Below are 17,179 nucleotides of genomic sequence, written 5' to 3'. Positions count from 1 at the left end.
CCTAGTGATAAATGGATGAAATATCTTTGCATCGATGATCATTTAATTGGACCGTGCCTGAGCAGTTGATCCTTTGAGTAGAACTTTTATTAATTGCTGTTTTTGGTGAATTGTGCTTTGTGAGTTAGTTTTGAATTTTGTTTGTTTTATTTTATTTTATTTTTATTTGCCTCCCATTGAAAATCCCCCAATTTCGTTCTACTAATTTGGAAAGAAATAATTTCCTACCTGCTCCCTGTGGAATCGACCCTACTTGCCATTGTACGCAAAATTAGTATTTTTATAGACAAATCCGGTATATCGGATCAAGCAAACTCTTCGAAAACAGGGTGAATCAAGTAACCCATTGCACACCTAGGGTCCCTGCTCCAGTACTTGGATTTGTTCTATAATTATTTAATTGAGGTGGTAATTAGGACTTTTTAGTAATTATTATTGCACAGGTTCGGCACCTGTCATAAAATGCCTAATAACATGTTAATATTAATAAAGGTATATTCATATATATTTGATATTTTAAATATATTTAACGAGAAAATAAAAAGAAATTAGAACAATCAAGTACCAATTTATATTATTTAATGAACATTAACAAGTTTAGAATTAAAATTATGGACTTAATTGAAAAACAATACCAAACTTTAAGAAAATATTGATAAAGTATGAAATATTTGAGGTATATTAATAATTTTTAACAATCTAGGGGTCAAAACATAATATTGAAAAATTTTGAGTTTTTTTTTTGTAAAAACTGTTTGAACTAGAAAATCCGGTTTTTCCTGATCAACCCGGATTTTGACCGTATTTGACCAGTTTTTTACTTACGCGGTTTTTAAGCATGACTAGGACTGGACACTTGTCCGATCCGGTCCGAGTTTTAAACACAAGGTAGATCTATAATGACAAGTAATATTTAGATTTTGAAAACTAAGCAGTTCAATTTGAGAAAAAAATATTTAATTGAATTTCTCCCACATGCATGGATACTGATTGTAAAACTGTTTAGAAACTAGATTAGGAAAAAAATTTAATGCAAATCTTTGACACGTGGAAGTTAATTGAACAATTGTTCAGAGGCTTGATTTGGTATGTTTTAAATTTGCTTTCCTACCATTAATGCGTTAGATTGAGGATAAATATGACTCCAAAGTGAATTAATTTGTTTCCATATAAGACAAGGTCACAGTAGGAAAAGCGGCATCAATGGCATGAAAAAAACCCTATAAATATTGACATTGTGAATTGAACAGATCAAGTCACGGCCGAAAAATTAACTAGAGGTTACCAAAAGGTTCCTGTAGTTGAAATGGGGAAAAAGAACAATCTCCATGATAACTTCTCAAAGCGTCGCAATGACCTTTTCATGAAAGCCAGCAAACTTTGCACTCTTAATGGTGCAGAACTTGCTCTGTTGGTGTTCTCACCTGGGAAAAAGGCTTACGCTTTTGGTCATTCATCTTTCGAATCTGCCATTGATAAGTTCCTTGGAAACAAGGCATCACCTAGCATCCACGGTGGCACTGATCACCATGTTGTTCCCAATCACCATGGTGATAACATTTCTGAGCTCAATAAAATTATCAACCTTAAGAAACAATTGGAAGCCAACAAAAAACGTGAAGAAGTTCTTGTTCAGATGATACAAGAAGGCCAGCACAAGAATTAGTGGCAGGCTCCAATTGAAGAGATGAATCTGGAGCAACTTCTGAAGTTGGAGAAGGCACTGAAAGGGCTTAAAAAGAAGGTTCAGGATGAAGTTAAGAGCCAGATCTAGGCAGCAGACATATCTCAGTTCTTGTTTGAGAATGTAGTTTTGAAAAATATAAAAGGTCCTTCCAAAGTTAAACCCTAATGGATTTCCCCTAATTACCTAGCTATGTTTGCAAGTTTTTCAATACATATAAAAGATTGTGGTCTCGACTCTTGAGTTATTCTCATGTATCTTTTTTTTTAATAATGTCAAAGTAATTCTAAGTCTTTGCTGCATGGATCTCTTCTAATAAGGTGCCCTAATCATGTGTCAGGGCAAAACCTTAGTTCAAAGTTTTCGATTGCTATAAGTTTTCGTTGTGTTCTGTGCATCCAGTTATAAGGTTGTAATGCATTTGATATCGAGACCATAAATAAAATTGTTATTTATCTTTAGTAAAGTTTTTTTTTTTTCCCTTTGCTCATTGATCATGAAACACTGGTACTTGATTGAAGCATGAAATTTTATGAAAATTTAAGTTTCCATCCATATAAATAGGAGGAATATATAGAAAGCATAACATCTTTTTTTTTTCCTTATATTCAACTATATTAATTTCTCTCTTCCTTTACACTGTTTTTCTTCTGGATTATCCTATGCACAATGTGAAAAAAAAAACCATATATAAAGGCTGTTGATTTTCAAATCCATCACATAATTCATAAGGAAAAATATAAACTCATCTGTCTAGTCAAGGTTTTGTTCTTCCCATAAATGACTAAATTAATAACTTTTATCATTTTAATTGCGCCCACTTTTTTCCCTTAATTGCCTCCATTTTGTTGAAATAATGAAAAAAACAGATTGAGTTGTTGTGATTATCTACAACTTTTATGTTTTGGTAAGAAACGACTAAATCGAATAGATTGGGTGGCCATCGGGCAAACACTTGCCCTTTAAAGGATTTGATTGACCTGCACCACATTTGTTGGGTGAACGATTTTTTCGTCTTTACTCGCTTCTTATGTTAGCAAGAGAAGGTTGGACCATAAGGTGAGGGCCCCCTTTATAGTTTAATTTTTCAAAATAAAAAATTAAAGAATCGTATTAACAAATTTCATATTGTGTCCTACATGTTGATCCAAGGATCTGATTAAATATAATTTGCTGAAGAAAACCCTCATCCAAAAAAAAAAAAGATCATGTGAAAACGATATAGTACCATAAATTGTCATTAATTCTCCAATCTCCAATGCAACTCAACCAAAAAGAAACTGTAAAAACATAAAACACTTCTTCAACATAATTCATTCTCTCTTTAAGACAATAAGTACGACAATAAAGCGATTCAAATTGGTCTATAGGCAAGCACGAAGAAACTTCCTCAAAAATTTTCATTAAATTGGAGTATTCCCTATGCCAATCGGATGGGACTCATATCAGATAAATACCTTGAGGTGACTTATACTCTTGGGATTTTCATTAATTAACATTGGCTGGCTGAGAATAAAAGGATTAACTAAAAATGAGAACAATTTCAACCAGGCAAGTGATACTATAATGTCAAAACCATCAATTAAGCTTACATTTCTTGAGCTGGAAGGTACGAGTAAGGTTTATTATCGACTATCCAGTGTTTTCAGGAACGTGAATCTTGAACATATTTTGCAACCAACTTGCTAGTTTGGGTCATCAAAATCCATTTCAAACACAAATCCAAACTTGTATTATAGATAAACATAAACTTAGATACAAAGAGAAAGTGATAGGAGAGAAATCACTCTTGTCACATGAGTTCCAACTCTCCATCTTTACTCCTCAAATCTTCATCCAAATCTAACTATAAATACAAGAAAGATAAACTATACTAACTATTCTATGTTAATCTAACTAATAAACTAAGGAAATTCTAGTGAAGACTACATTTTTGATAAGTTTCTCTAGCCTTCCAAAGTTGCGAAAATGGTCTCCAAAGGCTGCTATTTATAGAGAGAATTCATGCAAAATGTTGAATCATGCCTTGGGCCAATAAACCAGCTAGAAATGAGTTGTAAAGCTTATTTTGCAGCTGCCTTGGTCTCTTTTCACCAAAATTCTTGTAAGAAAATGGGACAAAAAGCTTGTGCGAACAAAACAAATTTTGCAGAGCAAACTGCAGCCGAAACTCAGGAATACACGACCTTGGAATGCGCGACTTCAAGCCACATATTCACTGGTCGCGTTTTCACTTTTGTGAATTTGGCACCATTTTTAGCTGCTAATTTCTTGATGATGGAGGCTGAACTAGCTCGCATATAAAATATGAATGTTGTAGATCTTTGAGTTAGCTTTCCAATGCCTCAAGAATCATCCAATGTAGAGCCCTATAGACCAAAATATGATCAAAATACCCTCGACTAGTCAGAGCTCTATTTCAACTTTCAATCATGAAATTGCACTTCTGTATTTCGACTTATAACAATGAAAACGACTGAACTAGGCTTCAATGTCTTCATACCAAATGTAGATCTATCTCTAGCTTCAAAATGTATAAGAATCACCTCAATCCGATCATTGTAACTCAAGATATAGCCAAAATACGATAAAGTGTCAAATATGGAAAACTTGCATTTCTTCTTTTGAGTATTTTGCACTTCATATCTTTTTTAAATCACTTTAAACTATCATCAATCATTCAATTATCTTCTCAACTCACTCCATTTGATAATTGAATTATTAATCCTACAAAAAATGAAGCTTTCACTATAAAAATCCATAAAAATGCAATTTTTACTACTTTAACCACAAAATACATTTTTTTCAATAGAACCCTAATTAATTAGTTATAAAAGTGACTAAAACACACCAAAACTAACCAATAAAATACACTTAAAACACGTAAAATATGCACTTATCAGAGTTATTTCCTCTCCTAGGGATTTTGAGTGAAAGTTTTGTAATTTTTTTTATTTTTTATATTAGATCTAAGTTTTTTACAAATTTGGTTGTTAGATTTGAGATTTTTTTAAATCTACCTTGTTAGATTGCACCTTGATATGTGGGCTTGAATAACTTCATTAGTAGATCTAGGAGGTAGCAACCGGTACGATTGAAAATATGCACAGATAATATGAGGTTATAAGTATTTTATCGAGAGAATTGCACCAATTGTCTTTCACATATCGCAAGTATGAAAATTTTGTCCTTTAGAATGAAAGGATCAATTTTAATTTGTGACAAATAAATAATGATTAATTTTAGTCCCTAATCACTTTTTCCATCAAAATTTGGCTGGAATAAGCCACAGACACATCATGTGGCCAATTTTTAAAGTGTAAATCTTGCTAATCACTTCAATATTGACCAAAGACCGAAGTCTTACTCCTCAATCTTCTTCAATTCTTCCAATCCCTAAATCTAACATTGAAGAAAAAGTGAATTTGCCACGGCAGAACTACCAAGGTCTGGTTGCAGTGCGCCAGCTATGGTGAAAGCTTCATGGACGGTTGATAACCCAAGAAAGAAGTTCTATGGTGTGCCTATTATGAAGTAAGATTTTTCTAGAATTTTTTTCAAAAGATGAGGATTGAATTTTGAGAACAATAACAAATAATGTGTGATTGAAGAAATGGAAGTTTGCAGAAAATTTTTTACTGTTCATTAAAAATCGTAGTGACGAGAAATATTATGATTTGGACTGACAGGGAAATCATAAGCAATTACAGTGTAGAAGACCAGGTACTTGGGTACAATTACAGGAAACCATCGCAGAGAGCCCAGGCTTAGACAAAGGATTGAATCAAGGAGTTATTCGGCGAGAAAGGACAGCACATGGCTCCTTGTCCACAACCTGATTTGACTTATGGCTTGCTCGGCACACTGATCCTACTGCCTCAGCATTCTTCTTCAAGATTTGAATGTCACCGGTCTTCAAGTTCTTAAAGATATTGAATGGTCTTCAAGTTCAATATAGGTGATTAGTTTCAGGTTTGGATCCTTTTTTTTTTCTTAATACCCACAATGTGCAACCTCATCAATGCTATAGATTAGGTAACAGTTTGAAGACAATTTAACTTCCAAGATTAATTAATTAAAATAGGCCTGAGCAATGGGATTTACAAGAATGTGCGGCATCGAGCTATCGTCAATGCTAATCAAGCAAGACTGTCACTGGCTTCTCGCAGCTGATGGTTTGCCGGTTCTCTACACGGATTTCCCTATGCGGAGTATTATGAGAAGCTCAGGAGCAAGAACCTGGACCAGGAACATTGTTTGAAGTGATCTGCTAGATTTACCGTTTAAAAATGATCATGTGATGTGCTTGTGATTGATTCCGGCAAAAATTCAACTAGAAAAGTGACTAGGGATGAAAAGTGATCATTTTTTATTGTTAGGGATTAAAATTGCTCCTTTTCATTTTGAGAGACTAAATTTTTACATTAGTGACATGTGAGGAACGGTTGATGCAATTCTCCCTATTTTATCTTTTGATATTTTTGGAGTTTCACAGTAATATTCTATCGATTTTTAATATTGTAGTATCTAAGATTTGTTCTTTAGATCTATCTGTATTTTTGTGTGGTTGATGTAATTTCGGCCATTAGTGAAGATTTAATGAAATGCTGATATTTTTATCAAAAAGGTTATAATTTAGTTTTAAATGATAATTTATACATGTGTAATAAAATGATAACTAAAAACAAAAACCATCCCACACAACCCAATTCTAATTTCTAACACACCCAAAACCCATCGCTTATTTCATTACAATCCTTTTCTATATGCCCTACTGGCTACCAAAAATGGTTGCCTCACACTCTCTACTATCTCCATTATTTTAATATCTCACTCTCGACAAGCCACGGTCATCCTCAGTCCTAAACCTCTATTGATTGAAATGGAAATCACTATTTGATTTGTGAAATTCTAGATTTTGAAATTCAAGTTCTTTTTATTTTCTTTCTTTTGAAAGTTAATTCAATGAAAGAGTAAAATACTACTTTCCAAGTTCATTTTGAGACAAAATTGAAATCGAAAGAATGCAAAATGGTCGAAATATTTAGAGCCAAATTTCCGAAATTACAGATTTCTTTCAATTGAATTACTGCATTCAATTTCGATGCTCACCCCTTGTAAAAGTACTAAATCACGGGCCAAAAATAATAGCAGTGAGCTTGAAAGTTACCGCTATGTTACAAATGAAATGACTAGTGATCATAAATATTATTATTCTGAATTCTTCTTACATATGCAATGCCGTAATAGGGTTAGAAACATAGCTCAAGGGTTAGAAACCATCACTTAAATTTCTCACATATTCCTATAGTCAATTGCCAATACATCAATAAATCATTGTTACAAAGTTATCTGAGGGTTACAAAAAAGCCCGTTTACTAAAAATTCAAAATGAGACCAAGCTAGAGCTAACCTTTTCGAAGCGCCATAATGGTCTTTCTGAGAAAAGGCCAATGAACTTTGCACCTAAGTAGTGCAAATGTCATTTTGGTTTTGTTTTCTCGTATAGGATGGGTTTACTCTTCTGGACACATCAGTGTTGGATCTGTTGGGTAATGACTTGCACCTATCACGCGTGGAAATTTAGAAGAGTTTCTCTTCTACTAGTACTTATATTTAGAGGGTTATTCAATAGAGTTAGTGAGAGTTGAGCCATTGGGTCATTAAGGTGTTTGCATTATTTTGGGCTATTCATGTGCAAGTGTTTTAAGCCTATGAACATTTACTGTTTAATACTTTGTACTCTTCTTAATCATAATAAACTTCTGCTCCTCTTGCATGGAGATCGGTCTTTTTACCAAATCACATAAATCTGGTGTTTATCTCTTTGATTTATTTCTACTTTGTTATTGTCTTTGTGGGATGTCAAAAGCCATTGTATCCTTGTCTTTGTGAATTTTTTAGGGCCAGCCCTTACAAACTTGTATAAGTTCTAAGGGTTCTTTTAATCCTCTCTTATGAATATTCTAGGAGTGGTCATCACTGCTGGTATCAGAAACTCTAGGAAAGACTGCCGTTGAGAAATTCAATCACGGTGTCATCTTTGAAATGCTGTAGCTCCAGTTGGGGCCTATTTGGTGTAATATGGAGTTGCCATGAGTTGAGAAAAAACCAAAGAAGGTGGATGATGAGGATTTCGGCGAGATGGATAAGAATGTGAAAATCATTTTTCATAATAAATCTCTTTAATGAGATTTTATGAGTCACCAGTAATACTTCGGCTAAAATCAAGTAGGATAAGATCAAAACTTTGTACTCGGAGAAGATAGTTGACGGGGTTTTGATACACGTACAAGTTAAAAAATTCGAAATACACCCGGTTCATTGCAAGTATACAGGTCAACTAGTAGTTTAGGGTATACATCGAGCCGATCCCATGAGTAAGATTGAACAATTACCGGTACTACTAAAGCTTCTCTATTATTTAAACTATCAATGAATGATAAGAAATGAAACCTACTGCACTTATACAAGAAAATAACAAGTGAAAGCTCCTTAGGTTGTGATATCCCTAACTACTCATGCAAGTGCCATTTTTGGATCATTGAATACTACCATCTAGGCTAGTTATGGTGTAATTTCCTTATGCATTTGAATCCGACTTTCGTAGTAAATCAATTATACTCATAACTAATCCATACATATTCTTATGGTTATGAAATTAGCTACAAGTTCATTTCTTCTGTGAAATTACATGAAATGAATCACTTAAAACGACATAGATGCACCTCTACTCTCGTGAGTGTATTTCCTATGTTTAGCACTTCTTGAACAAGTGTTAAATCTCAATTTTCATTGCAGAAACAACACCTTAAATAATCACAATTAATGGTACTAGATTAATCATGATTTAAAGAGCTAAAGTGCTAAATGACTTGCTCAAATAATAGCAATCAAATAGCCAAATAAAAAACACTAACAATCATAGGAAATTCAACCAAACTCAAGGCATAAACTTTAAAGATACATAATAAACACAAAATCCAGAACTTGCATATTAACTAAACTTGGAATCAAGTACAAAAGATAAAGAGTTTGACATGAGATAACTCATGTCACTTGAGATTCAACTCCTCCTTCTTCATCTCCAACATCTTCTTCATCTAACTAATAAACACGAAGGATGAACTACTCTATACTAAACTAGCCTAACACTAAAAAAATGGAAGAACTACATTTCTGCACTCCCATGTTTCTCCCTTCCGTATGTCTCTCCAATCTTGCAAGTTTTGGCTATATAAAGATGAAAGGTGGTCAAGAAATGAGGTTTACACCTCCCTTTTACAGCTGGTAATGTTTCTCACATGTTCATGTGACTTCGTGGAGGTGAAATTGAGTTTTCCGCGTAAAGAGCAATCTTCTCTGACCACAATCTGGCCATAAATCCGGCCAAGTTCTGGCCGGATTGCTACAGTGACTTTTTGTGCAATTTCTGTTCAATTTCTAGCTCTGCTCCGATTTTGCATCAACTTCAACCGAACTTTTCTTGATGATAGAAGCTGAATTAACTCTTGACCAAAACATAAAACTTGTAGCTCTTTGAGTTATCTTTCCAATGCATGAAGAATCACCTCATTTGGATTTGTGTAGGCTGATAAATGACTGAAATACCTTTGACTGCTCAATACCCTGTTTCACCTTCAACCAAAAGAAATTGGCTACTGTAATTCGGTTTTTTGACCTAGAAAACCTTAGAACTGGATTTAGATGTCTTCACCAAAGTTGTAGGTCTATCTCCTATCTTCAAATTGGTTCAAGAATCATCTCAATCCAATCATTGTAACTCAAGTTATAGGCAAAATACGAAAATGTGTCAAAACTGTCAAAATGCACAAAATCCAAGTAAAAATGATAAAAACCTCATTTAACCACTTAAAAGTGTTTTCCACCAATTATAGCCAAAATGATTCATTTTCTTCCAATAATATAACCAAAGTGACTAAAAATAATATAAAATGTCATACAATTATTACGTAAATGAGTCACTTATCAAACTCCCCCACACTTAAATCATTGCTTGTCCTCAAGCAATCCACACATAATCAACTACAATGATTCAGGAGGTGAAACAATATATGCACTTTTGTCAAATTTAATTCCTCATGACTTGGAAAACAATCATTATACAATTTTTCAAATTACACTAAATACTCATAATATCAAGTAAAGAAAAGATAATTATACCTTAATTTTAACAAGTTAAACTTAATCTCTCACCCTAACCTAATTTCACAAATAAGCAAATCACATAGTAGTTTTATAGCCTTTCTCCTCCTATAATTATCTTTTTCTCAAAAATTTTACAACTAAAAGGGATTTATTCTCACTAATTTTACTTAAATAGTGAAAATGCCTTTTGACACGAAAATTGACACTTTTAGGTGAAAATTCCCCGTTACTCAACATTTCACTTATTTAAATTGCTATGCATACTCGTAATTCAAGTACCTTTTTATGCGAAAATCGACATTTGTAGATACCAATCCCCAGTTACTTAGTACAAGAATCATTGGAGTAGAAGAAAAACTCTTATTCTCCCTCTTTTTTTTTTCAAAAATAAAGGACATTAAATAGATATTCCCTCTTAGAAAATATATAAAAATAATCAAAGGAGGAGTATAACCTTTTATCTACTATATCAATCACTTATTTGGAAAATTAAGTAAAGAGAAAAAACATGCAAAATTATAGGCATAATTTTCTTCACTTTACCGGATATACTTTCTAAAATGCAAAAATCCTAATTGCATAATAATCATTTCCAAGTCAAATGAGGACTAAATCTTCCAAAATACATATATAATTTCAACAAGTTGAAGAATTAGAGCACCTAAAGTTGGAACAATTTCGCCCTTTTTGAATAAAAGTGCAAAAATTTGAAAAGTTTTTTTTTTTTTTGGTCATAGTGAAATATTGGAAAAGATTTTAGAAAAATTTTGACAGAGTTTCCCCTTGTAATTGGAAGAAACTCGCTGCCAACAAATTCAATTTTAAGAAAATTATCCACATGGCAAGTATTTCAAACACAATTCCAACATTTCTAAAGCATTTAAATCCACAAAATATCATCACATGACATTAGAATGCAAGTTCAAATATTTCTCTCTCCCGCACTTAAACTTCACATTGTCCTCAATGTGAGAAAAGGAAAATAAATAAAGAATAAGAAAATACTACTCTTATGACTTGCGCAAGCGGAATCCATGGCAATGTGATGAATTTTCAACCTTAATTGAGAAAGAATGGAGAGTTCAATTATTGCACCTTGAAAAAGACAAAATCAACTTCTTAAAAATAAAAGGTTGCAATCAACAAGAAGAAAACATGCAATTCAAGGAAAAAGGAAAAATGATCAAGCATGTGGAACTATAAAATGTTCAAGGGATAAAAACATGAAATGAGCTAATCTTTGCTAATCAAATATATGCATTAGTATCCAAAGCAAAAGGAAGCTAATTTCACAAAATAACCCCACCATTATAAACAAAGTAAGTTCCATTTATACATTTTGTCATCAATGATCAAGTCCCCTCAAGTACAAAAGTAATCTCAAAATGGAGGCAAACACACCTAAACCAAAATATAAATGACCTTCGTGAGAATTTATGAAATACTAAAAACCATTGAACCACAAGAATTATAAGTGCATTTATGAATTTCATCAATTAAGGTCATCTTCAATTCACCTCTTCTTTTAGAATTACCTAAGAATTCAAGAAATGATAAAGCGGTTATTTGGCACATTTTGCACCGTTATTTTGTCCTAATTTTGGCTATTCACGGTGCTAAAAATTGAAATTTCACTCATATTCGATATTTGTGTGAATTGTAGGTGGTCGGCATGAAAAATGATCTCGCGGGGTAAATTTCCAGAAGACATTTCGTCTCAGGGCGTGGCCACGCCTTAGAAGGTGGACGAAACCGAAAGCCGGACTGCGGTCCACGTGAACCGCGAGGAGCATGGGATTAAAACTCCAAAAGCTAGCTTTTGTTGCAATCAATTGGGCCAGACGTTTGTTTTCTTCTTGACTTCTCTTGGGCGGCGCTACATATAAAAAGGAAAAGGAGATTCAGAATGAGGGAGACCCTAGCTTTAGTTTTCTTTCTCTACTTTTTGGTCAGACGCTTTTTCCCTGTTTTTCTTTCCTCTCTTCGGTAGCAATTAGAATAGACCAGACGGCTATTTTTCCTTTTTGACTTTTACGGTTGCTTGGGACAATTTCGATTAGTCTTTTTCTTTGCAATTGTGGCTCCAAAACAAAGGCGAAGGCAGAGCCTTCTCTGTTGTGACGGCAATTAATTCCTTTCCCCAATTCTTCGTCAAATAATTGAATGAATTCAATTAAATCACGCGGGATTGACACGATGAGGAGCGGCTAATTTTCTCCTCTGCCCAAAGGTCGACGCGAGCGCGCGGTCCATAATATTGTGAGATCTAATCGAATCTTCATTATTTCCTCCAATTAATTGCTATTCGTGCGTTTCCTGAATTAATTGTTCATGGGTATTTTATTAATTGAATATCAACGGCCGGGTATTTGATTTAATTTAATAGCCTACTGTCACATTGACTAAATTGAATCCGTAATTGTTCGTTTAGTTGATACCTAGTGGCGACCACCATAATTGGCTTTATGTTGGGAAAACGTAAGATCTAGCTTAAATAAACCCTCTTAGCGTGTTTATTGGTTAGGGTTGGGTTCTTCTAGCTTTAATGCAATTGGATAATTAAATTCCTACGGTCGTACCTAGGGTTGTTATCTGGTTAAGGAAGCAGTCAATGGTCGTACCTTGACTGTCGAAAAGGTAAGGAAGAACTGGTTGTCAGAGCTTATTGATAACTATAACCAACCTAGTGACGAATGGATGAAATATCTATGCATCGATGATCATTTAATTGGACCGTGTCTGAACAGTTGATCCTTTGGGTAGAACTTTTATTAATTGCTATTTTTAGTAAATTGTGCTTTGTGAGTTAGTTTTGAATTTTGTTTGTTTTATTTTTATTTTTATTTTCCTCCCATCAAAAAAAACCCCCCATACTCTGAAGTCTAGAAGAAACGAATTATCCCCAGTCCCTGTGGATTCGACCCTACTCACCGCTATATACAAAAATCTGTATTTTTCTCGAGTAGGTATTTATTATTGCACAGGTTTGGCACCTGTCAAGAAATCATTCAACCAAACATCTTTTCATTCATTAGGTAATCTATATTACTCACATGAATATCAAAAACTCCCACTAAACTAATTAAAATGCTACATTGGCCACTTAATATGCAACTTTATCACCAAGCCAAATTAAGCATAAAATTAGCAAAAATTCACCAAATAATCACAAGCTCATGAGTTACACATCACCAATAATCATCAATAATCTCAATAAGCACAATGTAAAGCACCAAATTTCACAAAATGAAAAAAATTCGAAATTACCCAAAAATTAGAAAAAAGTGATAAATGGCAAAATTCAAATGACAACATTTGGTGAAGATTTGTTACCTCAAACTTGTTTGTTGATGATTATGGATACAAATAGTGAAGAATCCCCAAAAAATCTCACTCCAATTCGGCCTCAAATAGAGAGTTCAAAAATTTGAAACCCTTGTTCTTGCTAAGCTCAAATCCGAATTTAGACTTGTTTTTGAAGAATTTTAGCTATGAAATCATCTCTCAAGTGAAAATGGAGTGTTTTGGTATAGTTGATTTGAAGATTGGATGGTGAAAAGAGTGAGTATAGTGAGTAGTGTGTGTTTTAGGTGTGAGTGTGTGTAGGTTGAAGGAGAAAGGAGAAAAATTGTGAGGAATCTGTTTTTCACAGATTCTTCTTACGCTGGTTACTGTTCATATCCGGCCAGAAACCAGAAATTGAAAGGATTCGTGGAGGGATTGCTGGAGGGATTCGTGGCAAATTTTTTTTTTTTTTTTTTTTACATATCCGATCGTAAACTGGCTGGATATACGGCCAGATTTCTGACCGAATACTGTTCATATGAACAGTTTTTTTTTTGTATCCGACCGGATTTACGGCCGGATTCAAGGCAGTAGCTCCACAAAAATTTTTTTTTCTCCCCTGACTATCCGGCCAATAATTGGCCGGATTTATGGTCGGATTTGCTGCAAAAAAATCTATTTTCTCCAGTTTTTCCTTCAAATTTGCTTGGCCAACCTTCCGCATTCCACCGGTATCCACTTGCTTTCATGTTCTTTGAATAAAATCCAAGTTGAACATGATCATGCATGAATACAACTTTAACATGAAACACTTTAAATGCATGAAATGCAGCAATTGAACATGAAAACTCCCTTTTTGCAATTGAGATCATTTGCATGAACCCTTGCTATTACCACCTACAAAACACACAAAAACACTAGTTAAACAACTAAAACTTACTAAGAACAAGAAATTGTTGGGTTGCCTCCCAACAAGCGCTTCTTTGTAATCATTAACTTGACTATTTCACCTCATTTTTTAAGGAGGTTTGGTTAACGAATAATCCACCATTTTTTTGTGGTGGATCATTAAAAGGTGACTTTATAGCAAAAGTCACATGTTCTAATGATATGAGAGATGGAAGTGACTTACCTATTTCAAGTGTTTCATAGATATTACCTTGAATATGCATCACTTGAGAACTCACCAAAGGAAATGCCATGAGAGTATCTTGGGCAGCAATACCCTTAGAATCTATACCTTCGATGCACTCCTCAAGAGGGGTAAAACATGAGTCATTAAAACTTACCTCTTGAGGTTCGAAGTTAGTTCCAAAGATATTATCATGTGAAATGGATATTTGCTCATTGAAACACAATTGAGATTCATCATTTTCATCAAAATGCAATCCATTTTCACATACAAAATTCCCACCATTCATGCTAGGATTATTTTGCATATCATTAGAAGAAATAACTTCACACAATGCATTCAATTGCTTATGTATTCTACCAAAGTGAGAAGCTAATTCATCTATTCTTTCCTCAATCCTATCAAAACGGTCGGAAATTGCATTAGTTAATTTTTTTAAAGCTAACTCCCAAGATGGTTTAGAATCATTAGCTACTCTTTCTATTGCCAACTCTCAAGATGGTTTTGATTCATATTTGACACATTCAGGTTGGTAATCATAAAAATATAAAGAATTACTATAAGTACATTGATTATCCCAACCATAAGCAGGGGAATTGCTCCAATTAGCACTATATTAATCAAAATAAGGATTGTAATACTCTAATTCATCATAATAATCCACATTTTGTGCTTGCATACATGTATTAGTAGTATGATAACCTCCACACAAATCACAAATCATATGATAAGAGTTAAAAGCATTAGCATTCTTCCCTTGCTCAATTTCATGCATAATTGTGTCCATTTGACCTTGTAACATAATTATATCAAATTTTGTCTTTAAGCATTTCAAACCATCTTCGAAAGACATACCTTCAGTAATTTCTTGGTTACCTCTATTGAAGGAGTTTTGCACTTAGTAATCATCCATTGCCAATCTTCCATTTTTCAAGCATTGTTCTCCAAATTGACATACACTTCTCATTACCTAAAATTGCTTTTAAACAACTTAAGAGCAAAATTAGTAAGAAGAATAAGTGATGAAATACATACACACAAAAAACACTAAAATAACAGAAAATAACATTCACAGTATAACTAATAAAATGTCTAAACTAATAAAGTTGCTCTTCACACTGATATTGCCAAATCTTCCCCGGCAACGGTGCCAAAAACTTGACGGGTTTTTGGAATACACCCGTTTCACTGCAAGTATACAGGTCAACTAGTAGTTTAGGATATATATCGGGTCGATCCCACGAGAAAGATTGAACAATTGCTGGTACTACTAAAACTTTTCTATTATTTAGATTATCAATGAATGATAAGAAATGAAACCTGCTGCACTTATACAAGCAAATAACAAATGAAAGCTCCTTAAGTTGTGGTATCCCTAACTACCCATGCAAGTACTATTTTTGGATCATTGAATACTACCTTCTAGACTAGTTATGGTGTAATTTCCTTATGCATTTGAATCCGACTTTCGTAGTGAATTAATTATACTCATAACTAATCCATACCTATTCTCATGCTTATGAAATTAGCTACAAATTCATTTCTTCTGTTATATTACATGAAATGAATCACTTAAAATCACATAGGTGCACCTCTACTCTCGTAAGTGTACTTCCTATGTTCAGCACTTCTTGAACCAGTGTTAAATATCAATTTTCATTGTAGAAACAACACCTTAGATAATCACAATTAATGGTACCAGATTAATCATGATTTAAAGTGCTGCAGTGCTGAATAACTTGCTCAAATAATAGCAATCAAATAGCCAAATAATAAACACTAACAATCATAGAAAATTCAACCAAACCCAAGGCATAAACTTTAGAGATACATAATAAACACAAAATCCAGAACTTGCATATTAACTAAACTTGGAATCAAGTACAAAAAATAAAGATTTTAAGAAGAGATAACCCATATCGCTTGAGCTTCAACTCCTCCTTCTTCATCTCCAACATCTTCTTCATCTAGCTAATAAACAAGAAAGATGAACTACTCTATACTAAACTAGCCTAACACTAAGAAAATGGAAGAACTATATTTCTGCACTCCCAAGTTTCTCCCTTCCGTATGTCTCTCCAATCTTGCAAGTTTTGGCTATATAAAGATGAAAGGTGGTCAAGAAATGAGGTTTACACCTCCCTTTTACAGCTGGTGATGTTTCTCACATGTCCATGTGACTTAGTGGAGGTGAAATTGAGTTTTCTGCGTAAAGAGCAGCCTTCTCTGACCACAATCCGGCCATAAATCCGGCCAAGTTCTAGCCGGATTGCTACAGTGACTTTTTGTGCAATTTCTATTCAATTTCCAGCTCTGCTCCGATTTTGCCTCAATTTCAACCAAACTTTTCTTGATGATAGAAGCTGAATTAACTCTTAACCAAAACATAAAACTTGTAGTCTTTTGAGTTAGCTTTCCAATGCATGAATAATCACCTCATTTGGATTTGTGTAGGATGAGAAATAACTGAAATACCCTTGACTGCTCAATACCCTATTTCAGTTTCGACCAAAAGAAATTGGCTACTGTAATTCAATTTTTTGACCTGGAAAACCTTAGAACTAGATTTAGATGTCTTCACTAAAGTTGTAGGTCTATCTCTTATCTTCAAATTGCTTCAAGAATTATCTCAATCCGATCATTGTAGCTCAAGTTATAGCAAAAATATGAAAATGTGTCAAAACTGTCAAAATGCACAAAATCCAAGTAAAAAGTGATAAAAACCTCATTTAACCACTTTAAAGCATTTTTCACCAATTATAGCCAAAATTATTCATTTTCTTCCAATAATATAACCAAAATGACTAAAAATAATATAAAATGTCATACAATTATTACGTAAATTAATCATTTATCAATAGTAGAGAATTTATTTTATTTGAAGAAAAGCTTTTTTTTTCCTTTTTTTT

General features: G+C 33.6%; 1 protein-coding gene across 1 annotated transcript; it reads left to right on the top strand.

The window, feature by feature from the left end:
- Positions 1 to 1,306: 1,306 nt before the first annotated feature.
- Positions 1,307 to 1,666, top strand: LOC113740325 (agamous-like MADS-box protein AGL62). Its single transcript, XM_027267925.1, has one exon. It carries the CDS (start codon positions 1,307 to 1,309, stop codon positions 1,664 to 1,666), a length of 360 nt encoding a protein of 119 aa, XP_027123726.1.
- Positions 1,667 to 17,179: the final 15,513 nt, after the last annotated feature.

This window comes from Coffea arabica, chromosome 1c (assembly GCF_036785885.1).
Source record: "Coffea arabica cultivar ET-39 chromosome 1c, Coffea Arabica ET-39 HiFi, whole genome shotgun sequence".
Taxonomy (NCBI): Eukaryota; Viridiplantae; Streptophyta; class Magnoliopsida; order Gentianales; family Rubiaceae; genus Coffea; species Coffea arabica.
This window is presented reverse-complemented; position numbering and strand designations above follow the sequence as displayed.

What these genes read in the sequence shown, in the direction of transcription:
- LOC113740325 (XM_027267925.1), top strand. Translation starts at nt 1,307, where the DNA reads ATGGGGAAAAAGAACAATCTCCATGATAACTTCTCAAAGCGTCGCAAT.